Raw genomic sequence first — 26,427 nt, forward strand, 5'->3', positions numbered from 1 at the left:
CGTTGACTAGAATAGTGTAGGGAACAAGCATTCAGGTATTATCTTTCCTTAGTAATGTTTTTTTTTTTTTTTCCTTAGTAATGTATTATTAGGAAACTTCTCTTGTGGAGAAAAAGAAGTCTGGAGGGATTGGGCTTTTTGAAGGTCACACAAGTGAGGGGAGCTGGGACTTGTCCACCAACAGGGACCTCTGCATATTCCCATGTTCTGACCAAATTAACTCATCAGGTCGATTTGGTGCCCATCTCACCATTGGGATGGGTACCTATCAGGGGTGTCCACCTTTTCAGATGTCGGGACCTGCCCAAGGCCCATGCACACAGTCCCCCAGGGAACCACTTTGTTGCTTTTAACATCCTGTTTTTTTTGTTTTTTGTTTTTTAAGATTTTATTTATTCATAAGAGACACACACAGAGAGGCAGAGACACAGGTAGAGGGAGGAGCAGGCTCCATGCAGGGAGCCAGGATGTTGATCCTGGGACTTCAGGATCACACCCTGGGCTGAAGGCAGGCGCTAAACCACTGAGCCACCCAGGGATCCCCTAACATCCCGTTTTAGGACAAACACCTTTTTGGTTACTTAGAGAAGATGCTCTGGTATGACGTGGAAGGCTCGGAAAATCCTGTGCGGTTCTTGTGCTAGGTTTGCACATAGCAGTTCCAAGGACCTACGGCTTCAAGTAGAAGCTGACAAACCTTTTCTGCTCCGTGGCCCATGCAGTCCCTGTGCCATTGTAGCACAAAAGCAGCTATAAACAATATATAAATCAGTGAGTGTGACTGTGTTCCAATAATATGTTATTAGTGGTCACTGAAAGAGTTTAATATCCTTTTCACATCACACAAAATATTAGTCTTTTTTTTTTCCCCCTTTTTCCAGCCACTTAAACATGTTAACCCATTCTTAGCTGGCAGGCTGGATTTGGCCAACAGGCCATAGTTTGCCAACTGAGGCTTAGAGCAAAATCCACCCAAGTGACCAGAGGTTTCTGAGCTTTGGCCTGGGCTATCCTGGCTCGGACAGGGCAAGGCCCCAAAGGTTGCTAGGATAGAATTTGACCTACATAGAAAGCACAGGGTAGAAGCCTTGTTTCCTTCAGGGGCCAGTGCCCAGAAGCAAGGGGGAGGACGGGCAGGAAGGGCATAGGACTTGGTGTCAGAGACCTCCTACCGGAAGCGTCACAGAAGCCAAGGACCTTCTGGTTATCCACCTTTTCCTCTCCAGCCTCCCGTTTTCTCGTCTGTGAAGTGGGAGCAGTGTCTCCCCCAGCACCTGTTCATGGTGGTTAAACCAAGATGTGGAAGCAGACCCTGGCATGGTGCCTGGTGCCTCACTGGTGCTGCAGGTACTGATAAATGCAGCAGCTCCCTCCTCTCCTCTCTGCTTTTAAGATTGATGAGTACCTTCTGCCCCCAGGGCCACCGTGGGGTGCAGGGGAGGCTCAGCCATGCAGAAGTCCTGACATCATGGGGAGAGCTCTGAGGAGATGGCCTCCAGAGAAGCCAGTGCCTGAGGTCACCTGAAGGTTAGGCTTTGGAGGGGTAACCCATCACTCTTCTTTTTGAAAAGACTTGGCAGGATGGAAGAGGTCGGAGGGTAAACTGTCAGTCAAGCAATCGAAAGGACTCAAGTTCCAGCCCTGGCTTTTGTTTGCTGACTATTCTGGGAGTTTGCCCTCTGACCTGAGGTCCCCATCTGTCACACGAGACTGTTACAGCAATTCTGCAATTCCTTAGGCTTCTTTTCTTTTCTTTTCTTTGTCCAGAATTTTGTTCCAATGAGATCCTAAGAAAAACGTACACAAAAGAAATGAAAAGAGAGCTGTTATGGATTCTACTCCCCTGCCTCACCCCCTCCTGTCCTCCTTAGAACTGGGGACCAGGCAGTTAGGAAGGCCATGTCGTGTGCCTCTGTGCACATCAGGAAACCATGAGGGAAGCTGTGGGAAGCGGATAGGATGGGAGCAACATCTGGATTGTGCCAACACCTGGGCCTTCCTCTAGCAAGGAATGCCCTGCCTCTGAATGGCAGTAGCCACATGCCCTCCTTCTGCCAATATTGACCAAGGGCCTACTGTAGGCCGAGCCCAGGGCTGGAGCACTGTGCTGGGAAGGGCACATGGGCATGGGTCAAAAGGCCACAGTGCTTAGCAAGTTATGTGACACGGCCGGTGCCATCTGGCATCCCGGTGTGTGGGAGGAGAGGTCCTGAGGCTGACACCTCATCAGTGGCTTCCCGGGAAGGGGAGGCCCCTCGCCTTGGGATAGGGCTGATGGGGGTGGGGGTGTGACGTCCTCCTCTGTGCCACACCCTGAGCCTGGGCGTTTGCTGAACTCAGCTCTGTGGCACTCCTAAGAGAGTCAGGATTTGAACTTGGGTCTGCCTCATTTCACCCAGGAGTTGGGAGTTCCTGTTAGCCTGTGTCTGCCTTCAGAGATGATGTTCTAGTACCCACCAGGGGTTCGATAAATGGCCAAGGTAAAATCTCTTAGGATGAGCACGGCTCTGGCAAAATGGATACACATGGAGCCTGTTTTGCCTGAAAGCGAAATCCAGAAGTGGTTTGTTTTACAAATGTTCTGTACTATGCCCCCTACCCTGGGCACTCTGGCCGCAGGGCTGGGTAGGACCCAGGTCCCACTCTTGGCGGGAATTCCCCAACTGGTGGGTGAACAGCAGGTGGGTATTCTCAACTGCTAGAAGCCCGAGCTGGAGACTGCAGAGGACACCACAAGAAAACCCCGGAAGAGGGTAGGATGTTCTAGAAGGTAGCCTCAGCCCTAGGGTGGTCACAGATGGGTGACCGGGGCGGGATCCTGGGAGTCACAGATTCCAGACTCCACAATTGTTCCCCTTCTCTAGGTCGCCACCAAGTAGTCCATCAGCTTGGCCCCGAAGGAAACCTGTGAAATGAATGGATTTCATCAGGGCCCTTCAGTTGCAGGCAGAGAGCTGGTGGGGGCAGATGCGCTGAGGTGGCCCTGGGGAGAGCGGCTTCCCATCCTTCCCTGATTCAGCTTGTCAGGGGAACCATGCCAGGCTCTATCATGTCTTGACAGCAAGTCTTTAGGGAGAAGGAATTCTGATCCCCCATTTCCTACGTCAGAAAACTGAGCCCAGAGACCTCCAGGTATCCCAGCTCCCAAGTGAAGGGCAGCGGTTCTCTCCGGCTTTCTTCCCACATCAAGCTGGGTGTGGTGGGGGGCGTGCCTGCCCAGGGGCTGCGGTGGGCTCCCCCCCTGCCCTGACACCCAGCCACACTGAACGCTCCCTGTTTGAGCCAGCGGAGTCAGGCCCCTCTTCCTTCCCCTGCACGTACTGTTCTGTCTACCTGGAATGCAGTCTTGCCACTGCTTCCCCACTTGGCCGACTCTCTGCACGTCCTTCACGCCCCAAGTCCAATGTCACCTCCTGGAAACCTATCTTTGATTGTCCTCAGGCAAAATTAGAAGTCTCTCCCTCCAGGGCTCCCACCACACCTTCTCCCACCTTGGTGTTGGAACTCCGACCACGGGGGAGGCCCCCACCCCATCCTGATGAAGGGTCAAGATGCAGGCCTGCTTCATCCAGGGCCTGGAACCCGGGTCACTGAGTCTTCGTGAGTCCTGGTGCAGCAGCCAGCCCAGGTGGCTCTGGATGTAACCAGGGCGTGGGTAGGTGGGTTTTCTAAAGCACAGTGTGACCTTGACCTGCACCAGCCCAAGGGTCTGTCCTTGGCTTCCGGGAGCCCCCACTGCCAGAGGCCGCAGCTGCTCAGCGGAGCCCCGAGAGCAACTTCGGAGGCCCAGACACCCCGGGAACATCAGAGCCACACTGGAAACAGTTCCTGTGCCACCGGCATGGCTCTTAGAGATCCACGCGTCATCTGTATTACTTTTCACTTATATTTTTATCTAAATGCTTTGTTCTAAGTAATATGAAACCAAGGGGCTCATAAAGAAAATGTTTTGAGTACACGACCCACTCACATGGTTCAAAATTCAAAAACATGCAGAAGGGTGTAAAAGTAAAGTCTCTTCATCCAGCTTCTGCCATCCAGATCCCCCAAGGGGCCACGTTACCCTTCTTGGGCGTCATTTTAAGCAGGTAGATAGGTATGGTCGGCCTCACCCCCCACCCTCAGCCTTTTCTTCTTCTTCTTCTTTTTTTTTTTTAAGCAGGCAATGCACCCTACTGTGAAGCTAGCTTTTTACTTAATGTATCTTGGGAAGTGTCCCAAATCAATAGGTATCCTATCATAAAGCCATGCCACACTTTATGAAATCCTATTTATATTTATTCTAATGTGAACTAGAGAAATCTGTCTGGCTCTCCACTGATCCCACACTTTGGACAACCCCGTGGGAGCAAAGACGTGTGCCTCACCTTGGGGGCCTTCAATGCCACTCTTCAGCCCTCCTCCCTTGACCCTCTGTGCCTTGTGACAGCCTCTCCCTTCATCTCAGTGGTCACCCTGTGAGTTTGCTGGGGCCCACAGAGGACATCTGTCCCGTGCTCCCCACCCACACAGGGCCGACAGCCTGGGTCTGGAGGCTGCCTGGAGAGCTAAGAGAAGGGAGATGGGAAGGATGGGAACCAAAGGGAGTGCAGCCCACCACGAGGAAAGCCCTGGCCTAGGATGAATGTCCGCAGTTGGGCCAGGAAGGGGCCAGGTGGCCTGGTGGGGAGAGACCGTCCCAGCACACACCTGGTGAAGAACAGACTCTGCTCGTGCACTCAGGCTAGCCGGAGCCTCTTCCTCTTTCTCAGTCTCTGATGGGAGAACCTTGGCTTTCACAATCATTGGCCTGACAGCTTCTAGAAAATGAAAAGACGGTACTAGGAACCTGTCTGATTCGCCATAAACGCGGTGCTATCTATGAGGATCTTGAAGTCAGGGCTGCTTCTGGGTTCTGTGGGGAAACTGAGGCCAAAGCCTGTGGCTTGGTGCTCCTGACTGTCCCCTCTAGCACCCAGCCCGGTGTGGCGCACACGATCAATGGTGAGCACCAGTCCTGCTTTGGCGCTCACCCCCTCTCTGCCTCCCCAGTTTGATTCTCTCACAATCAGTTAGGGACCTCATGTCACATCTCTTGGCTTCTTCATGTTGAAAGGCAGAAAAGTCCTCTCCCTTTCTCCAGCAAGGCACCCTACTCACCCAGGGCTCTCCTACCTGCCGGCCTCTTCCCTGCCTGCGATCTTCTTGTCCCAGGCTGCCAGGGGCCAGAGCGCCACCACCTTTCTTCTTCCCCAGCCCTTTGCCCATCGTAGCACGTTGGCCCAGCACTCTTACTTGCCCGGTGTCATGTACTTTTCCAAAGCGCATTCCTGCCTGTTATGTCATCTGTGTCCAAATAACCCTGGGAAGCTCATGGTCTGTGGATGGTTGCCACAAGAGGCACGAGTTGGGGACCCAGGAGCCCTGAGCTCCAGCCTGGCTTTTTGCAGAGCCCTGAGTAATCTGGGGCTTGTCTCCTCTCAGGACTCAGTTTCCTGCCCTGTGAATGGAGGGAGGAGAGGGCAAGACCACATCTCCAATGGGGATCCAAGCAGGATTGAGGAAGGGTAGCCTGCTGGAATTCACAGAACTAGTAGCAGGTTGGCTGGAATCAGAAGCCAGCACTTTCCAATCCAAATCCAGGGTGCTCCCCCCTACCTATGCTGCTCCTCCATAATTTATCGTCCCTCCCCACCCCCCCACCCCCGGCATAGGGGAGTTGATTCCTGGGCCTCCCAAACAGAGTCTGGAGCCACCTGGACCCTGGGCATAGCTCCACCAGAGGAATGAGACTCCACAGAGGGTCAAGACCTGGCTGCAGAGAATTCTAGAGAAGACCCTAATTCCCCTCTCTTCCCAGGAATGAGTCCGGCCAGCCCAGTGTCTAGAAGTCACTGGGGCTGGTGTGGGGCATCTGAGGTCAGGAAGTGGCCGAGTTTCCTGGGAAAAGGACTGGTATGGTGCCAGGAGTCAGGCAAGATATCTGACCGAGGGAACCTGCCAGCCCATGCCCTGCCTTGCCACCTGCGCCCAGACATACCTGTAACAGTGTGGTGTTTTTCCTCTGCAGAAGCTGACAGGCCGCCTCATGCTGGCTGTGGGAGGGGCAGTACTCGGCTCCCTGCAGTTTGGCTACAACACTGGAGTCATCAATGCCCCCCAGAAGGTGAGTGCTGTGCCCTCCTTGGCTTGTCAACACCAGCTTACTCTGCTGTGCGCTGCACACCCCACATGCTCACCCTGCCTCTTGGGTGTCTGTCATTTACATCAATTCACCATCTGTTCCCACCAGCCAATTTTCTGGCTCTGAACAGGTCAAAAACTCTTGGTTTTAGCCTCGGAATGTTGGGCCTGCAAAATGGTGGGGTCTTTCGAAGTCCTCTTGACCAACCTCCACCCCAACAGAGACATTTGTAATCATCAAAGCTATGCTTGCTATGGTGATGCTTCATTTATGTGACCCTCAAGGGTTACAGAGGGCTTCGTGGGGCTTACCTCACTTGCTACTCACAATGTTCTCCAAGGTAGGCGGGCGGGCAGGCAACAGTCACTGTTCCCATCCCGCAGGTCGGGAGAGTGGCCAGAGAAAGGAGACCTGCCCGGCATCACCCAGCTAGGCAGGGACGAAGCTGGTATCCAACCCCAGGCTGCATTGGAGCCCTCCCCGCGGGGAGGTCCCCAAGCCTGTGCTCACACCCATCCATAAGCAGCATCCCCCCTTGTACGGCATCCCGTTCCACTTGGAAACAGCCTCCTTTCCCCAGAGACCCTGTGCCAGGCCCAAGTACAAGTGGCGTCTCACGGTGGGGAAACACAGGTAGTAGGGATCTGTACTCACTTCCTTCTCCCCATGGCACCTCCCACTTGTTCCCTCGAGGGTGGGAGGGACCCCCGTGATCACCCCCAGCTCAGCCCACCTGCTTTAGGGAGGAGAGGAGAGGAAAGGAGGTCAAAGGGCAGGGAAGGATACCATAAGGAGTCCCTTCCCTATACCTGCCTTTCACATATGTTTATGAGGTTGGGTGGTGAGTTCCATTTTATGGACCCAGAGACTGAGGCCCTGGGCAGATGAAATAACCAACGGGTTCAAGGTCACATAACTAGTGAAGGGTGGATTCAGAAGTCAGACTGTACAACCTCAGGCTGTCTTCCTGACCAGCTGCTTATCAGTTTGAAAATCTGTACCTTCTTGGGGAGGACGAAAGGAGAGTGGACAGTCTGGTCAGGAGGGTTGTCCTCCTGACCAGACTGTCAGGAGGACAGTTGACAGTTCTGTTGTCCAGAGGGTGAGGCCAGAAGGTGAGTGGGGCTGGCCCCCGAGAACCGACAGCCTGTCCAGGGGAACTGGGCAGTGTCAGGATTCAGAGCTGGTCCTCCTCCAAACAGGCGGAGGGTGGCTGTGGGGGGCCACGCCTGATGCCCGGGAGCAGGTCACCAGGAAGGCCTGGCCTGCTGAGTCATGCTCAGCTGCAGCGGAGGTGACAGGACTTTTCCAGACTTGTGTGAGATGGCGCCCACACTGGGAACAGCCCCAAGCCCTGCTTTAGCTGAGTATTTTGAACAGCTCCTGCCAAGGTGTGTGCCTTGGAGCTGGCTCCTTTTGGGAATCATACAGATGGAAATTCTGCACGGCCTGAGAGGGAAGTTGGGTTCTGCGCTTGAGTGCACCCCCCTGGATGCTCCCGAGTCTGATGTGTTTGATCTGGGATGCTGTTTGGGCATCGGATGTTTAACACGCCCCAGTCAATTCTAGAGTGTGGCCAAAGTCAAGAGCTCCTGGATTAAGTGAGGTCTCAACTGTGATCGCCTAGTGAGTTAATGACAGAATGAGGACTCCAAGATCTGGGTAGAAGTGTTTTCCAGAAACAGAACGGAGTTGGGTAGGCAGAGGAGAGAGACTGGTGTGTCCAGGGTAGGATGGGCGGGAGGAGAAAGAGGTCTGGGGCCGCCAACAAGGTAAACCCAAGGCTGACTTACAAAGGGACTTGTTGGGTAGATTTCATCTACAAAATACCAGCCACTGGCGCGGCAAGGCCCCGTGAGGACAGGCGCGTGGGCACTGGGTGGGCCCAGCTGGGAGGATGGACTTCAGACCGAGGACAATAGGGACTCATTGAAGAGGACAGATATAATCAGATTTGCATTTTAGGGAAAGGACCTGGGCATCTGGGCAGTGGGAGGGATCTGAGGATGGGGAATGAGAGATAGGGAAATAGTGAGAAAGCTGCTTTGGAATCGGGATGGGAAAACAAACACCAAGCAGGAAGAGTGGGCAGGATTTGGTCATGAGTTTAGTGTGAGGCCGAGAGTGGGGTTTAAATGTGGCTTCTAGGTTTCTGGCCTGGGTGGTGCGGGGCCTGGAGGGGGAGCAGGTATAGGAGGAGCTGACAGGCGCAGTTGGGACACTCCAGAACTGATGGGCCACAGTTGGAGATTGCAGGGAACACCTGGACATGGGGCCTTGTTTCTTGGGTGGGTGGTCAGCTGAGTCAGCTGGGGGGAAACCGGGAGTTGGTCACTGGTACCAAATAGCAGGAGAGGGGGGTGTCCTAGAGAGACTGGGATAAAAGGAGAAGAGTCAAGCAGTAGGGTGAGGAGTGCTCTCAAGTTTCCCAGAAGGTGACCTGGACAAGTCAGCCCCATGTTGCCCAATGCCAGACACCGGATTGTGCCCCGTTGGTGACCAAAGTTTGAGTGGGAGGAGCCATGTGGGTAGAAACCTCCTTGCAGCCCCTGGAGGATGGAGGGGGGATGGGAAAGAGCCGGGACGACCCTTCCAAGAGCCTTGGTGGAGAAGAAAAGAGGGTGGTGGTGGGAGGGGTGGTACACCAGGGATGCTTTTTCATATGTGATTTTGTGTTTTAAATGTGCTGTAAGGAATCTGCGGGGGAGTGGGGGGGAGATGGAGAGGGGTCCCAGGAGGCAGGGGCTGGGGGAGCAGAGGCACGGGGTGAGGGTGGGGGGCTGCATTTGGCTGGGAGCCACTGAGAAACTTCTTAAGTTGCCGATGTAGACAAATGCACCAGGAGGTTCCTGCATCCTGGGGCCTCCGGCCCTAATCAGAGGCCATTGGAGGCCAGCGGAGGGGGAACAGCTTAGGAGGACAGGGGTGGGGGGGTGTCACTGAGGGCCCCACGTCTACGGGTGCATTTGGGGGCAGCTGTCCCGGGCTCAGGTCGGGAGCCCGCCGGCAGAGCCCGTAGCGCACACTCCCCGTGTTGACACCTGCACCTTGCACTCACGCACTGCACGCCCGGCCCCAGCCCGGCCCCAGCCCGGCCCACCGGAGCAAGCGGAGTGGATTCGAGGACCTGATAAACCTAACCTGTGAGAGGGGATCAGGTGATGCAATAGTAGGAGGCGGCAGCAGGGCTTGCCGGGGCCGCCCTGGGTGACTCAGGCCTGCTGACACTTTCACTCGACAAGGACAAGGGCTGCGCCAGGCTCTGTCCCAGACAGTCAGGAGGGGTAGAGGGTGACACACGGTCTGAGCTGGGCCCCACCCGGCCCGGCCCTAACCTCCAGCCTCCGAAGACTCGAGGGGGCGGGGACCCCCCCCACCACCACCACCGGAAGAGCCAGAGTGCAGTTAATTAATGCAGGGTTTCCGGGTGCCTCCAGAGCCCAGAGGACGGCAGGCTGCCACGGGCCTGGGGGGCGGGACATGGCCCTTCAAGGAGGAGTTGGCAGCCGGGTAGCCCCTGAAGGGGACTCGCCCATCAGGAGAGGAGAGGCAGGTGGCCCAGGCAGTGGGGACCACCGTGCTGCCGTGTGGTGGCAGGGAGCGTTGCCCGACTGCCCCTGGGGGCCTAAGAGGGGCCCTGGGCTGCTCCAGTCGGCCTGCTCCCAGCCTGCTCCCTGAAGGAGCCTGTGCGGCACCAATGGGGAGGATGCCAGAGGCTGGGGCTCCTCCATAAAACAAGCCCCAAAGGGCTTCCTCCTGGAAGTGGTTAATTAATCATAACATTATCTTAAATGTTTACAAAGCACCTTCCCATAAATTCCGTCCTCACGGCAGCCCCACACGGTGGGTGGGGCTGGGTTATCTTGCCTTCTCAAGAGGAAGCTCAGGCTGGTGAGGTTACCTGGAAAGTGAGAGGCTGAGCTCCAGGTGGCCTCCAGGCCTCCCCCTGGAGTGATGACCACATCCCTGTGACGCCCTTGCCAGGCCTCCTGTCTCCTGGGGAGGAGGGAAGCCCAGCCACAGAGCATCCTGACCACCATACTGGGTGGAGAGAACTGCCTCTCCCTTCCTCAAATGGCTGAGTTGCCAACAGAGATGACTAAAGGCCATTTAGAAACCATGAGATCCTGGCCAAGGGACAGTGTCAGGCATGTCTCAGAATAAGGCATCCTCAGAAACCGGGGCTGGGGCTGGAAGGGGCCTGATGGTGCACTGGCTCAGCCCTCCTTGTTTGACAAAGAAGGAACTTGGCCTGGAGAGCAGACCTGCCCTGGGTGACCCAGCCTGTAAGTCAAAGGACTAGAGGCAAGACCTCCCATCACAGCGCTCTCTGCCCATTAGGGCGGCTCCGTCCTCCAGGTCCTCCAGGCTCTGGGCTCCAGGCAGTCTCTCCCTTTCCTTATCTCTGTCAAGATCCAGAAAGTTCTGGGTCCCTCCCCTCTCCCGTTCCCTCACTTCCACTAATACAAATCCTTAGAGCTTACTGTGTGAGCCAGGCCTTGTTCTCAGTGCTTCAGAAATCAATTCAGTTGTTTCTTTTTTACTAACCTCATTAGGGAGGCACTATAATCCCTGTTTTTTAAGGAAGTGGGGCACAGAGAGGTTAAACAAGTAAAGCAAGGACACACAGCTGGTAAGCAGCAGGTCTGGGATGTGAGTCCAGGGAGTCTGGACCACCATAGCAGGAATGGAGGTTTTATACTAGGGCCGGATGGGTCCCCAAACACCTTTCACACACCTACAACTGCTACCCAGCTGGTCGCTCTTGCTCTGACTTCCAGGCCAAGTCAAGCTCAGTCATGTACAGACCTCTCAACGGTTTCCCACACACAGTTGCACAATCTCTTACACCATCACAGCTTGTCACAGCTATATCATCGCTTCAGCCCCTCAGATTCATGGTTTTCTACCCCAGCCCTGTGCTGGGACCCAGTGACACAGATGAATCAGACGCCCCCAATGTTGAAATTTAGTCCCGAGGGAGCACATGTTCCTTTGAAATAAGCTGTCCAACATGGATGGAAGCATGGACGGGGTGTGGATAGGCCCTGCAGGAGCAGAAAACAGGGAGGGAGAAGGTACCTGGCCCACAGAGTGGGGGTTTTCTCCACATTGACGTTTGGGGCCAGATAGTTCTTTGGTGTTGTGGGAGGCTGTCCCACGTGGTAGGATGTTCAGCAGCATTCCCGCCAGTGTGACCAGCAAAAACATCCCCCCACACAGCCTGGTGTCCCCTGCAGGGCCAGATGGCCCCGGGTTGAGCACCACTGCAGGAGAGAAGGGGGAGGGTGGGTTCAGAGGGGTATGGGTGTGCTCTCTGCAAGGTGAGGAACAGCCAGCTCTTCGGGGAGAAGGCAGAGAAGCAGCCCAAGCGGAGGTGTGGGGTGCCTGGGTGGTACGGGGGTGGGGGGATGGGGGGGGTCGGGGGTCGGTGGGAGTGCGAGGAGGGCAGTGGGGAGCCAGGAAAGGCTGTGAGGGGACCACACAGGGACTCGAAGATCCGTCTGCCGGCAGGGGAGGCTCTGGAGGTCAGGGACCAGGGAGGAGGCCAGAGCGAAGGCCTGGCCTGGGTTTAGAGAGAGGCTGTGTCGGGGCCCTTCCAGAGCAGCAGTGTGGGTGGTCAGAACCTCTGCTGTGGGGTCGGGGCCCAGCTCCTGGCTCCAGCCCACTGCCTGGGCCTCTTCCAGGCCCCAGAGAGGGGCCCCAGGGGACCTAGCAGGTGGGGCTATCTGTCCAGCCCCACCTGTAGCATCTGCTCTCGACTCCCAGCTGACCCTGGGGTGTGACCGAGGGTTGCTGTGGAGACAGAAACTCTGGACTGAGGGAGGCTAGCTGCGGGGGAGGGGAACACAGGGCCTAGGAAGCCAGGGCCAGGCTGAGGCACCCAGCTGGGCATGCTGGCCCTTTCCTCTTCCTAACTGGGGCTCAGAGCTGAGGTGGCTCTAACCCTCTCACCCCCCAGTAACATCCTAGATGAGAGCGCAGGGGCTGGAGAGCGAGCTCTAACTCTCCGGCTCACAGGATGATCTAGAAGACTGTGGGGTGGAGAGGGGAATCTACGGGGAAGGATGTTGCGACCAGCCAGAGGTTCCAAAGCATACCCCTTCTCTTGGCAGTAATCTAGAATTCTAGATCAAGAATTTGGCAGGGAGGCCAAATCCAGCCAGCAGCTGTTATTGTACAGCCCATGCGCTAAGAATGGTTTTTACATTTTTAAAGGGTTGAGGGGGGATCCCTGGGTGGCACAGCGGTTTAGCGCCTGTCTTTGGCCCAGGGCGCAATCCTGGAGACCCGGGATCGAATCCCACGTCGGGCTCCCGGTGCATGGAGCCTGCTTCTCCCTCTGCCTGTGTCTCTGCCTCTCTCTCTCTCTCTCTGTGTGACTATCATAAATAAATAAAAATTTAAAAAAATAAAAAAAAAATAAAGGGTTGGGGGGACAGGTGGAGAAAAGTCTGCACCTGTGGCCGTACGTAGTTAGCAGACCCTACCTGATGCTTTCCATCTAGCCCTTTATTTATTTATTTATAAACAATTCAATTTTTTAAAAAAGATTTTATTTATTTATTCATGAGAGACACAGAGAGGCAGAGACACAGGCAGAGGGAGAAGCAGGCTCCATGCAGGGAGCCCGACGCGGGACTCGATCCCGGGTCTCCAGGATCACACCCTGGGCCGAAGGCAGCTCTAAACCGCTGAGCCACCCGGGCTGCCCATCTGTCTAGCCTTTTACATACAATGCTTGGCAATCTCTGCTCTAAACTTTGGCTTGTATGCTTCCTGCTGACAGGGAACTCACTACCTGTGTGGTGGGCAATCTCATCCTCAAACCTAGAAGGGTTTTCTTCCCTGAGCTGAAGTCTGCGCCCTGGGGCTCTGTAGGCTGCTGGGGTTTCTGTGCCAGGCAGGGTCTGAGGACACACTCCTGGAGGCGGGCCCCTAGTTCTTGAGGTTCTTTCTGGCACTGTGAATCCCTCAGGATAATTTGTCTCTGGGCACTTTAAAAATGGGGACCCTTGGGATCCCTGGGTGGCACAGAGGTTTAGCGCCTGCCTTTGGCCCAGGGCGCAATCCTGGAGACCCAGGATCGAATCCCACGTTGGGCTCCCGGTGCACGGAGCCTGCTTCTCCCTCTGCCTGTGTCTCTGCCTCTCTCTCTCTCTCTCTTCTGTGACTATCATAAATAAATTAATTAATTAATTTAAAAAAAAACTAAAAAAAAAATGGGGACCCTTGTCTGTGCCTCGTGCTCCCCTGAAGATGGCACTTCTCTGCTGGAGAGAACAGGGGTAGCGTGCGGAACAGCTTATTCCATGTGCGGGCCGCGGACTCTGGCTCATGCCCAGGGCTGACTGCAGACACTGCCCAGACACAGAGGAAGTCCGAACTTCCTCTGCAGACACGCATGCATGTGGTCCTTCTACAGTTACGGGGCGGGAAGTGAGGGGATTCCCAGGGAGTCAGATGTGATGCAAGCTTGCCACCCCCAGGAGAGCCCCAGGCTGAGGAGGAGCTGTTCACTGGGAGCGCCTGTGCAAGGGCCTCAGCTGCCCAGAGCAGCTCACTTCGCCATGCCACCCCCCACGGGGTCTCCAAGTGGGCATCTGGGGTTAACGAGGGGAGACTGGGCAGCTTGCACCCTGGCTGCTGTTTGAGGATTGCCTTTGTGAGCTGGCAGGGGTAGGATGCTTGGGCAGACCTGTCTGGTTTTAAGGCCATAGAAGGATCTACCCCCTAATTTTTCTGAGACTGTCATAGGCAGGGTTGGGATGGCCTCTCCTTATGTGTCCCCAGTAGAAATCTTTGATGTGGCCTAGTGCATTTTTAAACTAATATTTGTTCCCAAAAAAGTCCTTGAGCCCCTGTGTTTTTTGGTTGGTCCAGATATTAGTGAATTAAAAATTGCCATCATTGCTGGGGAGATGGGGGGTAGGGAGCAGAGATGGCAGGTGGATGGCCAAGCCTGGCGCCTGTGCGTGCAGGCCTTTGGTGCCCTGATGGGGAGTAATTGAGTCCTGGGAAGCAGATGGGAGGCGTCAGGGGCAGAATCCAGGTGAGGCCTAGGGCAGGTGTTGCGTGGGTAGAGACTAGGACAGATCCAGAGGGAGAATTGGCGGGACCTGGTGATTGACTGCGTGGGGGTGGCGGCAGGAGCGAGCGTGTCTCCCAGGCTTGTGAGGAGCAGGTGAGGAGCGAGCTTTCGGGAGCACAAGCCAGGCTCATGGAGGCTGCCGGTGACCCTGTGGTGGGACTGGGTCTGTGGGCTCCTTTTGAGGGAATAGGCTCTTTTTCAGGTAAGGGCACTCAGCTGCGGCTGGGATGGATGGGGAGGTCAGCCAGTGGTGGAAGGTGACCCCAGAACTCCTCCCCATGGAGGATTCTTCTGATTGTTCAGGGACTTGCCGCCTTTCCCGGGCCAAGGGCCAGCTCAGCCCCATGTGGGGCATAGACCCCCGGCAGCGAGAGGACACAATGTTCCCACACCAGCAGCAGAAATGGAAAACCAAGCCTAGCTTCTTCCCAGAAATGTCAGGTGTCAGATCAAAAGGCAGGAAGCCCCAGCACAGCCTCAGCCTGGCCAGGAAGGGCTGCTGGGGGGTGGAAAGGACGAGCCTGAGGCCACAGGGAAGGCAAAAGGGGCTGGCTCCCTACCCTCACCCACCCCCATAAAGTGGTCTGAGTAGCAGGGTTGCTCATGAGCCCCTGAGCTAGCTCTGGACAAGGCTTGGTCCTTCTGACTTGTTACCACCAGCGCACCCTTAACCGGGGCTGGAGAGCCCCCGGGAATGTGGTCCTCTTGTTGGCTGCCTCAACATCTCCAGCCAGCCTCAAGAAGAGGGTTAAAGACCTGAAAGCTCAGCCTCACATGTTGTAGCTCACTTAGGTAGTAAGGCCTTACTCAGCACTTGTTGACTCTTTGCACGCAGTTCAGGCAATTCCATTAGCAGACGACTTGGCAAAAATCAGAATGATACGTGGCGAGTTCTCTTGAGATAGCATCTGAACCACGGGGGCGCACAGGGAGACCCTGAGAACTACAGGAGGCAAAAATTAAAGACTATCTGGGACAAATACCTCTCCCTGCCCCTGTAGAGAGCCCCAAGGGCAGCAGAGTGAGATCGGCAGAAGGGAGAGAGATTTCCACCCCGATGATGGGTCCTCAGTGGGGCGAGTGTCATTTATCTGGACCGTCCCCTTGTCCAGGACAGCTTGTTCTCTGCAGATCCTGATAAATGGAGCATTACTTCTCCCAACCAGTCCTTCTCTGAGGTTGGTTCTATCCCTTGAAGAACAGAAGCACTTTGTTTTGTTTTGTTAAAATCTGCCTTTCTGCCCCCAGCGGAAGCAGGGGCTCCCAGGAGGAGAGCCTAAGTAAGGCCCTCTCCTCATTGACCCTTCCATCCACTCATCAGGATAGGCCCCCGTGTGAATCCAGTAGGCTCCCTGCCCTCAGACTTCTGGGACCCTTTGAGCTGGATCTCAAAAGGTTTCAGCATGGTAAGGTGGCCGGTTGGGCGCTCTGGGCCAAGTAACCATGGATAGTGTGGAAACGAGCCCTAGAGCTGGGGTAGAGATGGGGGCAGGTGGGGACATGGGGGCTGATCTCTGGCCCAAGCCTTGATTTTTAATTAGGGGCTGCAGGGTTGGTAGGGCTTGGTCAGTGGTCTGCACTGCCCTTGGGTTGGTTCCAGAACCGTCCCTTGACTCGGTGACGATGCTGGGCACTGTGCAAGCACTCTCTGTCTCATTAATCCCTTACAGCACTATGACATGCATCCTGCTACTGTCGCCGTCCCAGATGACATGATTTGCCCTCAGTCGCAGTGGCAGAGTTGTCTAGGTTCCTCACCCCTGTGCTGTCTGGCTTCTCGGGACCCATAAGTAGATCATTAGGGCCACCTCCCTCCCCTCCCCACACCCATGTCAACCCATCCTAACCCCTGGAGCCTGGCCTCCTGTCGGGTGTCTGCAGACCTGGGATAGACCGTGGCAGCAGGGCAGGAAACAGAGGCCAAGGACCCATCACAACCGTGAGCATTTCTGGGACTGAGGGCCTCGGTTTCCCCCTTGGCAATTGTGGCTACCCACCGCCTTCCGTCAGACCCCTGGAGCTTGGGACGATTGGGGGTTCCAGAAGCAGTGGAGGAGGTCACGTAAGGGGTGCTGGCGGTGGGCTGGGGGCACAAGGAGCCGAGGTGGAGCTGTCAGTGGTTGAAGGGAAGAGGGCCAGTCAGGTTTGTGACCGGCGGGAGCCAGAGCATTCAGACTGAGCACGAGTATGTGTATGACGGTGCGTGTACACAGGAAGCTGTTTCTGGGCATGTTGGGCCCATGCCCAGCGCTGCGGGCAGCTGGGTGGGTCAGTCCAGTCCTGTGGCCCTGGGTGTGTGTCGGTGTCGCCTGAGAGTAGGGTGAGTGTTCTCGGGCAGAACCGGTGGATCAGGCCCAGCCCCCCTTGTGTGGGGCAGGGCTGGTGGGCAGGCGCCTGGGGCAGGTGCTTCCAGTTCCTGGAACTGCTTCCTTGTCCTTAGCCTTCCCCATCCCTCCCAGCTGGGCACCTGGCAGGGGGGAGGAGGCCATGGGTCCTTCAGGGTGAACCCCCACGAGCAGCTGGGCCTGGCGCTCAGGGAGCAGTTAGGAGAGGCTGGGGAGCCCGGCTGGAGCGCAAGGTGGTCACACCAGGCCGAGGGTGAGGGTGAAGTCAGCGAGCCTGCCTTTCCCTTTGTCCCCAAGCATCTGGAGCCAGCTGGCCAGCTGTATTTCCTCCCCAGCAGGGGGGTTGGGGAGAGTGCCCAGGTGGCAGGAGCCTAGGACCTCAGGCATCTTGAAGAGAAAGGGGCCAAGTGGGGGGAAGCACTTTCTCCTGAACATCTTCCTGCCCTGGGCCTGACCGTCCACCGTTGGCCATTTGCTGGCCTCCCCAGCAAGTTCTGTGGGACATGTGACACCACAGGGCCCCGGGAGCCACACCGGGGGAAGCATGACAGCCCGCACCACTCCTCGAGATGGAGCCCAGCCCCTGGTTTCTCACCTGGGGAAACTGAGGCCCACAACAGGCAGGGGCTTGGCTCAAGGACATGCAGTGAGTGGGGGGCCCGACACCTCGCTCAGCGGGCTGCTTCTCCCCCTGTAGGTGATTGAGGAGTTCTACAACCAGACATGGATCCATCGCTATCAGGAGAGCATCTCCCCCACCACGCTCACCACGCTGTGGTCCCTCTCCGTAGCCATCTTCTCTGTAGGAGGCATGATCGGCTCCTTCTCTGTGGGCCTTTTTGTGAACCGCTTTGGCCGGTGAGCAGAAGGGGTCCTGGCCCTGGCTAGGGAGGGGGGAGAGACTTCCCTGCCCGTTCGGGGTGTTGCCTGTGACCTAGCCCCTGGGAATCTGGGGAGATCCAGGCACCCACCTGACCTGTGACCCCCACCCCCAGGCGGAACTCCATGCTGATGATGAACCTGCTGGCCTTCGTGTCCTCTGTGCTCATGGGCTTCTCGAAACTGGCCAAGTCCTTTGAGATGCTGATCCTGGGCCGCTTCATCATTGGTGTGTACTGTGGCTTGACCACAGGCTTCGTGCCCATGTACGTGGGGGAGGTGTCCCCTACGGCCCTTCGCGGGGCCCTGGGCACCCTGCACCAGCTGGGCATCGTTGTTGGCATCCTCATTGCCCAGGTGAGCTGGGGTGGGGTCTCTTTGCTCGGCACTGCCCGCACCCCACCGCTTCAGTGGCTCTCGTGTCTGTGTCCAGATGATGCCCTGACTAGAATTCTCACCCAGCCCTCCACAGCCCGGCGAGGGGCAGCCTCATGGCACACACGCTAGGAGGCCCGGGTCCCGGAGAGCACTGTGCCGCTCAGTGCCCCTGGGGCCTCCCTGGTGGGAGAGCCAAGTCCAGATGACTTGACCCCTCTCGTCCCACCGCCTCATCCCTGTGTCTTGTCCTTTCCCTGGGATCCAGCCCCAGGGGAGCCCACAGGTGCCTCACATGCCAGGCTCTCCTGCCTCCAGCCTCGATGCCTTGACCTGGACACTGCGTTCTCTCCAGGAGGCTGTCCCCCCCCATCCCCAGAGCTCCCATGCCCTGTGACTGCTGCCACATCTGTAGCCGTGCCACTTGTCCTCCCGCTGGTGCTTTCCCCGGGTGGCAGATGAGGGACCCAAGGCACAGAGAAGCGAAGCTTCCCGGCAGCGCCCCAACAGTTGGGTGCTTGCTCTAAAGCAGCAGCCCACGGCACAGCAGGCGGAGGCCAGAGGGGGAGCCAGCGGCGGGGGCCAGGGCAGGGGTGCTCGGGCCACCTCCCACACCCCTGCTTCCCCCAGGTGTTCGGCCTGGACTCCATCATGGGCAACGAGGACCTGTGGCCCTTGCTGCTGAGCGTCATCTTCATCCCAGCCCTGCTGCAGTGCGTCCTGCTGCCCTTGTGCCCCGAGAGCCCCCGCTTCCTGCTCATCAACCGCAATGAGGAGAACCGGGCCAAGAGTGGTACGGGCAGGGCCCTGCCCTCCTCCCCATCCCCGGCCCCGGCCTCCTTCTGGCTCTGAGCCACCCCCACCTTCCCTCCGGTCCCCCCAGTGCTGAAGAAGCTGCGCGGGACGGCGGACGTGACCCGCGACCTGCAGGAGATGAAGGAGGAGAGTCGGCAGATGATGCGGGAGAAGAAGGTCACCATCCTGGAGCTGTTCCGCTCGCCCGCCTACCGCCAGCCCATCCTCATCGCCGTGGTGCTGCAGCTGTCCCAGCAGCTGTCGGGCATCAATGCTGTGAGTGCCCCTCAGCCGCCCCTTCCGGCCCCGCGGCCCAGGTCCTGGCCGAGACAGACCAGACCAGCCCTGCCCGAGGACAGCCATCCCTGGCCCGGTGCGGCGGGCCCTGTGTCTGTGACCCACCCCGTGTCCTGTGGGGACAGAGGCAGGACAAGGGCCGCGGCCCTGGCCGAGCCCCAACAGCCTCTCCGTGCCCTAGGTCTTCTATTACTCCACGAGCATCTTCGAGAAGGCGGGGGTGCAGCAGCCCGTGTATGCCACCATCGGCTCCGGCATCGTGAACACGGCCTTCACCGTGGTGTCGGTGAGTCTGCCCGGGCCCCACCTCCGGTCCGCTGCGGCGCAGGGGGCCCAGGGCCTCGCGACCCAGTGGACCCAGTGGCAGCGTGTGCTGTGAGCCAGGCGGGTGTCGGGTTTCTCCTAAGTGCCGGCTCCTCTCATGCTCGGGTCACGCTCCTTACTCAGTGAAACCGCGTGGGGCGCTGACGCTCACGGAAGCGCAGCGGCTCACCCGGAGTGGCAGCCGGGATGCGCCCTGTCCGGCTCTGGGTGGGCCCCGCCGTCACCCCGTCCTGCTGCTTGGAGCCAGCTCTTTGCCCCTCGGGTCCCACGTGGTCCCTCGGCCGAGCCCCGGGGGGAGGCAGTACCGTCTTCCTGGGTGTCTGCAGCGCCGTGTGGCTTTGCCAACACCTGGGGCGAGCCTCTGGGTGCGGCGGGGTCACCGACACGGTCTCTGCCCACAGCTGTTCGTGGTGGAACGCGCCGGCCGGCGGACCCTGCACCTCATAGGCCTGGCTGGCATGGCGGGCTGTGCCGTGCTCATGACCATCGCGCTGGCGCTGCTGGTGGGTTACGGCGCCGGACGGGGGCGGGCAGCGGGGCTGGGGGGCGCCGAGAGTTCCCGGTCCCACACTGACTGTGTCTGCCCCAGCGCGGCTGGTGGCATCCAGAGCCCGGGGGGGGGGGGGGGGCTGCCCTCTCCTCCTCCCCTCCCCGGGCTCAGGGCTCACCTTCCAGCCCCCGAGGCCATCCCCTTCCACCCACTCCCCTCTGGTCTCCCACCGGTGGGTGCTTTCTCACCACAGCACCTCTGGCCCAGGACCCAAGTCCCTCTCCCCAGGAATTGCTCTGCCGGGAAAGCCTTTCAGGGTCTTCCTCCCGGGCCTTCGTTCATCTTCCGAACAGCCCTAGAAAGTAGGACCCACTTCCCCACCAAGTCATGGAAGCATGCCATCTCTCGGCACCCACCACTGCCCCGTGTAGTCCAGTTAGTATCCCATTATGCAAGTGAGGAAACGTAGGCCCAGTGAGGTTAGGAACGCAGCAGATAGAGGACAGAGCCAGGAGCCGACCTCAAGCCTGTGGCTCTAACCTCTGTGGGAACCGTGTGCCACCCACTTTCCAGGCACGAACGCTCATTTGTCCATCCTCTGGTCAAGGAAGCCAACAGTATGGTCATTTTTAACACCTGCCCCCAGCAAAGCTCTTCCACATGATTCGGCTTCAGGCAGACAGCTCTGCATCCAGAGCCGGGGACCGCAGGGACCTTAGCACCTTCCACATGCACAGCAGGTTACCATTCCCAGAGGGAATGCTCGAGCTCACACTCAGTCCTACAGGACTTAGAGCTTCGTTCAGGTGAGGAAAGCAGGACCCAGTGGAGGGTACCTGAGTCACGTGGCCGATCAGGATCAGCCCCAGGCCTCCTCCTCCCAGCTCAGAGCTCTCAGCCCTGTTCCTTGGTGCATCTATCACAGCCTAATCTAACTTTCCACCCCTCTCTTGTCCTCAACAGGAACAACTGCCCTGGATGTCGTATCTCAGCATCGTGGCCATCTTTGGCTTTGTGGCCTTCTTTGAAGTGGGCCCTGGCCCCATCCCATGGTTCATTGTGGCTGAACTCTTCAGCCAGGGTCCTCGCCCAGCTGCCATTGCTGTTGCTGGCTTCTCCAACTGGACCTCAAATTTCATTGTGGGCATGTGCTTCCAGTATGTAGAGGTGAGAACCCCCAGTCTCCATGCTTACGGTTCTTCCACGCAGGACCCCGCACTGTTGTGCAAAGTGCTCTCCTAGCTCTTCTCATTAGAGTCCTGTGGAGGAGGAAACTGAGGTTCAGGAGCCCAGGCCACAGCTAAAAATGCTGACCACAATTCCAGGGTTCTTTCCTTAGCTTTGAATGGTCTCCCTTCTGTTCTGCAGGGGGACCCTGCTCCCAGGAGCCCATTACAGGCCAGGTGCAGGCAGGCTCATTGAGTCATCCTAGCATTCCTGGGTTGTGGGTAGCTGTTCCCTTTTTCAGATCAAAGGCCCCAAGTCCTACAGGCCAACGTTCTACAGCCAGGCTGTAGGGTCAGTACTCCAACCAAGTGTATGTGTGTCTTTCAGCAACTGTGTGGTCCGTACGTCTTCATCATCTTCACCGTGCTCCTGGTTCTGTTCTTCATCTTCACCTACTTCAAAGTTCCTGAGACCAAAGGCCGGACCTTTGATGAGATTGCTTCCGGTTTCCGGCAGGGGGGAGCCAGTCAAAGTGACAAGACACCCGAGGAGCTCTTCCACCCCCTGGGGGCCGATTCCCAAGTGTGAGGCGCCCCACACCACCAGCCTGGCCTGCTCCCAGCAGCTCCAAGGATCTCTCGGAGCACAGGCAGCTGGATGCGATTTCCAAACTGACAGATTTCAGCAGAGCTGGGCCTGGGGCTCCTTTGTTCAGCCAACAATGATGTCCAGAAGAGTATTCAGGACTTCTATGGCTCCAGGATTTTAACAAAAACAAGACTGTTGCTCAGATCTATGCAGACAAGCAACAAGTTTTATAATTTTTTTATTACTGATTTTGTTATTATTTTTTTATCAGCCAGAGTCCCCTGTATCTACACCCCAGACTTCACCCCGAATGGCTCAGTACCTGAAGGTGGGGACCAAGTCCTGCCTAGACACTTGCCTTCTTCACCACGCTAATCTGTAGGGCTGGACCTATGACCAAGGACACACTAATCGAACTATGAACTATGCTGCTTCTACCCCAAGAGGTAGCTGTGGCCACTCTCTTCTGAGGCCTGGATCTTCCTACCCTGAGGGTCAGGCTCCATTAGGGTTCGCCCTTATCCATCTCTTCCTGCCCAACCACTCAAAGTAATTTTGCCTTGCCTGAGACCAGTTGAGAGCACTGGAGTGCAGGGAGGAAAGGGGAAGGGCCAGACTGGGCTACCAGCTTCTAGTCTCCTTTGCACTGAGGGCCAGACGATCACCATGAGAGGAGGGCCATGGGAGGCTGAGAATTCACTGCTCAAGAAGACATGGACACTCCTGCCCTGCTGTGTATAGATGGAAGATATTTATATATATTTTTGGTTGTCAATATTAAATACAGACACTAAGTTATAGTATATCTGGACAAACCAACTTGTAAATACACCACCTTACTCCTTCTGTAACTTACCTAAACAGATATAAATGGCTGGTTTTTAGAAACACGGTTTTGAAATGCTTGTGCTTTAAGGGTAGGGAGATTTGGATGGGAGAGGAGCACCTGCTACAGTGACTCTGGGTTTTGTGACTTGAGCTTCCAAGCACTTCTGATCAGCACCCTCTGCTGCTTAGTCCAGGGCCACACCACCCTGAATGCACCTGACCTCATCTGATCTCCAAAAGCTAAGCAGGGTCCGGCCTGCTTAGTACTTGGATGGGAGACCCTTATTGCTTAAAAATCTGTATGGTCCCCCTTATTCAGAGAAAATCAAAATATCCTGGCACTCGAGGCATTTCTATTTCACATGATAACTGGTATTCAAAAATGAAGTTAAGTGCCAACCTTCGTGCTCAGGCCTTGATATGCATTATCTTGAATGTGTGGTCTGTGCTCTATCTGCATTTGACAGGCGCGGAGAGGCCTGAAATCTCCCAGCAAGCCATGCTAGAACCCCTATTTTAACAACACTACACAACCCGTACCCCATACCTGACCCCTCCTACCAGCACCCCCTCCCCCCAGTGGGCCCAGTGAACAGGGTCAAGCGGCCTTCCCCCATCCATTTCACTTGGCATGCCCCCTCCAGCTGATAGGCCCCTGTGGCCTCTTCTAAGACTTCTGACCCCCTTTCCCACCCGAGAACCTCAAGGGGTTCACCTGTTCCTTTCCTCGGGCACTGTGCCCTTCCACCCTGTACCGACAACTCCTCGGTTCTCCCTCTAACCAACTTCATGGAAAGAAGTCCATTGGGTTCATCTGCGTCTCTGGCATGAAAGGCGGGATTGGCACACAGCAGGCACTCGGCAAACAGTTGATGGAATGATGGGACCAGGGCGATTTGTCCCTAGAGGTTCAGCTGAGAGAATCCGGGCCGGGGTTTGCCTGGAGAAGCCCTCATACCTGCCCTCAGGCAAAGCTGTAAAATTTCCTTGGCACGAAGCGTGGTCGTGGGAGGGAGACGGCGCGACGGGCACCTGGTACACGAAGTGCCTCTGCCTCTTGCCATCGGTACAAAGTCTCAGTCCTCCATCCCCGTCTCACGAACGCGGGGGCGTGGCTCAGAAAGGGGTTCCTAGGCTTTGCCTGAGGGCTGGAGGCGGGCCGGGTTCGGGGAGGCGGAGGAAGCTTCCCCCGGACGCATCCTTTTTGTCAGCTTCGAGGGGCCCTGGAGGGGCAATGCAGAGAGGAGAGCCCGGAGCCGTTCCCGCGGGGCGCACGGAGGCCGGAGCTCCAGGATGCGGCGGCGCCGGCGCCCACGAGCCCCAGCCCCGCGCGGCCCCGGGTCCCTCCCGCCCCGGCCTCGCCCCTCCTCGCCCGGTGCGCGGCGCGCGCGGCCGCCGGGAGCCCGGGCCCGCCCCGGCCGCGGCCCACAATGCTCCGGGAGGCGCAGCTTCCGAGTCCCGCTCCGCCGCGCCGCCCCGCCGCCCCGCAGGCCCCAGCGGCCCCAGCGGCCCCGCAGGCCCCAGCGGCGGGGCTCCCGGACCGGCTCCCGCACCGGCTCCCGGACCCGCCCGCCTTGCAGGAAGAGGGCGGGACTCCGCGGCGGCTCCGCCAATCAGCCGCGCTGCTGGCTGGCGAGGGGGCGGGGCCCGGGCCTCCACCAATCAGAGCCTGGCCGCCGGGGCCGCACGCGGGAGGCGCGCGGGCGCTGGGTCGGCGCGGGGGGTCGCGGTCGCCCTGGGGGTGAGCGTACGGCTCCCGACGGAAAGGGGCAAGGAGGCAACGAGGCTGCCCCCGGCCGCCGTCCTCTCCCGGGCTTCGCTAAGCTCGCCGGCGCTCTGAGAGATGCTCCATCTGCTGCCCCTGGGCCCGGGTGGGGCGCCCGCCGCGGCCTCCCTGTGCTCCGCCAACTGCGCAGGCGCAGCCCGCCCTCCCCGCGGGCCCGGTCCCCCCGCAGACTCTGGGCGGGGGCTGCGGAGGGACCCCGTGGAAGTCCACGATCTCGAGTTCCTCCCGTGCAGTTCTGGGCGGAAAATCCAACAATTCGGCATGTGCACGTAATAAGAGGGAACGAACATGCATTCCCTTCTGTTAAAACAGCATTTTTAACGATCTGACCCGTTCCCCCCACGGCGCTTGCTGGCCCTCATCCTCTCCCGGCATCACGGCAGCACGTCCTCGCTGTTCCCTCTCCTCTCTGTCTCCCCTTACTCTCCACACTGCAAATCTTTTTTTTTTTTTTTAAGGTTTATTTTTAAGGAATCTCTATAACCAGTGTGGGGCTTGAACCCACAACCCCACGATCACCGAGTCAGCCACGCACCCCTGCACATCTCTCCAAAATGCACCTCTGGTCATGTCTCTCTCCTACTTAACACCTTGCCTGGGTCCGCATTTCCCCTGGGATAAGGTCTAGCTTCCTTAGGCCAGAAATTCAAGGCCGTTCAGGATCAGTGTCTCGCGCCCAGAAGCAGCCTCGTCGCTGCTCATCACCACTGCCCCCACCTCACCCCAACCATCCTCTAGGCACTGATCACGCTGTCCTCTGACCTCCGCATACTCCTTCCCCTGTGGGCCTCTGGGTCTCGTCCGCTCAGATCACCCCCTGCCATCTATACTCTTGTTTTCCACCAGGTGATCTATGCCATCGTTGCCCTGGGGGAAGCTGCTCCTTGGGACGCTGCTGCCAACTAGTGGCTGTTGTGCTGATAACCTCAGCCTCTCAGGGGTTCAGAGAGAATAGATTGCTTCGGAGAGAACTCTTCACTGGGGCCATTCCAACACTCCATTTGGTGACCCTGTCCCTGGCATCCCAGAATGACCTTCCACATTTCAACACAGATAGTTTTCTATAATAAAATACAGTTGTAAGGTTACAACAACCCATGAAAGATAATTATGAAAAAAACCTCTGACTGTTCCAAGAATTTCATTGCCTTTCCTAGTCAGGGGTCTTCAGAATTCAATTGCTCTCTATGATAGAAATAAGTATAAAGAATAAGGATAGATTTAACCTAAACTGTATAAAAACTGGCAGGTAAATATTCTCTCACCACTTTCCTTTCTAAGCAGAGGATAGATTGTTTTAGTGTTTTATATTTCAAAAGAGCTTGTGCCAACAGGCTGCACTCAAAGTTTCTCATGAAGTGTCACTGATACTTGAGATACTTCAAGTTATTAGAAGTATCATCAAGAGTAGATTTATTATTTTTTTAAGATTTAATTTATTCATGAGAGACACAGAGAGAGAGGCAGAGACACAGACAGAGGGAGAAGTAGGCTCCATGCAGGGAGCCCAATGCGGGACTAGATCCCGGGTCTCCAGGATCACGTCCTGGGCCAAAGACAGACACTCAAGCACTGAGCCACTCAGGCGTCCCAAGATTAGATTTAAAATCAAATTTTAAACAAGGCATATCAAAGTATTTGGGGCTTATCATTTATTTCCATACACCTTAGTGCAGATTGTGATATAACTTAGTATGTCTCAGTCCCCCCCACGCACCGAGGATAGGGGTTAGAAGTACAGGCTCTGGGGGCATATTGCCCAGACACAAAGTCCCATCACTTTTTATTATCTTTTTACAGAGGTGGGAGTGAGAGCTAAGACAAGGGACACAGGTAAGAATATTTACCCCAGAGATCTTCGAGGATTAGGCAAGGCCAAGTGGTATACTCTTCATGTACTGCTTGACCAGATACATAATAAAAAATAAGAACTTTTATTTCCCAACCCTTTTTTTCTCCACCCGGGTCATCTCTTTGAGTTCTGCTTTCTGTTGGTTAACTAATCCTCCAAACTGAATGCCAGCTGAGAGGAAGCCAAAGTGAGCGTGGGCTTCTCTCCTCTCTCTGCTTGGAGGTTACATATATTTATGGCCACAATGATCCCTGGTGGCCTACTTTCTATCTTTAATACCAATAGCAGCTGGTGTTTAGATAATGAGTACTATTTGTCAACCACTGTTCTAAATCTATGACATCGATTAATACGTTGGATCTTTAGAAACACCCGAGGGGGTAGATACTATTATTATTATGCCCCTTGTCAAGATGAGGCAACTGTCCTTGGGCTGCTAACAGAAC

At 56.7% G+C, this 26,427-nt stretch overlaps 1 protein-coding gene and 1 long non-coding RNA gene across 3 annotated transcripts in view; one reads left to right on the forward strand and one right to left on the reverse strand.

Moving 5' to 3' along the window:
* The window catches only part of SLC2A1 (solute carrier family 2 member 1), a 29,112-nt gene extending 6,709 nt beyond the window's left edge, over nucleotides 1–22,403 (forward strand). The window contains exons 2-10 of the mRNA XM_077844436.1: nucleotides 6,050–6,145; nucleotides 17,298–17,458; nucleotides 17,596–17,836; nucleotides 18,485–18,647; nucleotides 18,738–18,925; nucleotides 19,128–19,232; nucleotides 19,672–19,773; nucleotides 20,724–20,927; nucleotides 21,315–22,403. Of these exons, the coding sequence (XP_077700562.1) occupies nucleotides 6,050–6,145; nucleotides 17,298–17,458; nucleotides 17,596–17,836; nucleotides 18,485–18,647; nucleotides 18,738–18,925; nucleotides 19,128–19,232; nucleotides 19,672–19,773; nucleotides 20,724–20,927; nucleotides 21,315–21,515 (1,461 nt within the window). The 3' untranslated portion in view covers nucleotides 21,516–22,403. The remainder of the gene's footprint in view (nucleotides 1–6,049; nucleotides 6,146–17,297; nucleotides 17,459–17,595; nucleotides 17,837–18,484; nucleotides 18,648–18,737; nucleotides 18,926–19,127; nucleotides 19,233–19,671; nucleotides 19,774–20,723; nucleotides 20,928–21,314) is intronic.
* LOC144281744 (uncharacterized) lies at nucleotides 397–5,608 on the reverse strand. 2 transcript variants are annotated; one of them, XR_013350144.1, is made up of 4 exons: nucleotides 5,155–5,608; nucleotides 4,690–4,799; nucleotides 2,458–2,905; nucleotides 397–1,787 (listed from the first exon to the last, which is right to left on the reverse strand). It is a non-coding gene; the product is annotated as an uncharacterized LOC144281744 (long non-coding RNA). The 2 variants fall into 2 exon arrangements; XR_013350145.1 differs by lacking the exon at nucleotides 2,458–2,905.
* Nucleotides 22,404–26,427: the final 4,024 nt, after the last annotated feature.

The sequence above is a fragment of the Canis aureus genome, chromosome 13 (genome assembly GCF_053574225.1).
Source record: "Canis aureus isolate CA01 chromosome 13, VMU_Caureus_v.1.0, whole genome shotgun sequence".
Classification (NCBI taxonomy): Eukaryota; Metazoa; Chordata; class Mammalia; order Carnivora; family Canidae; genus Canis; species Canis aureus.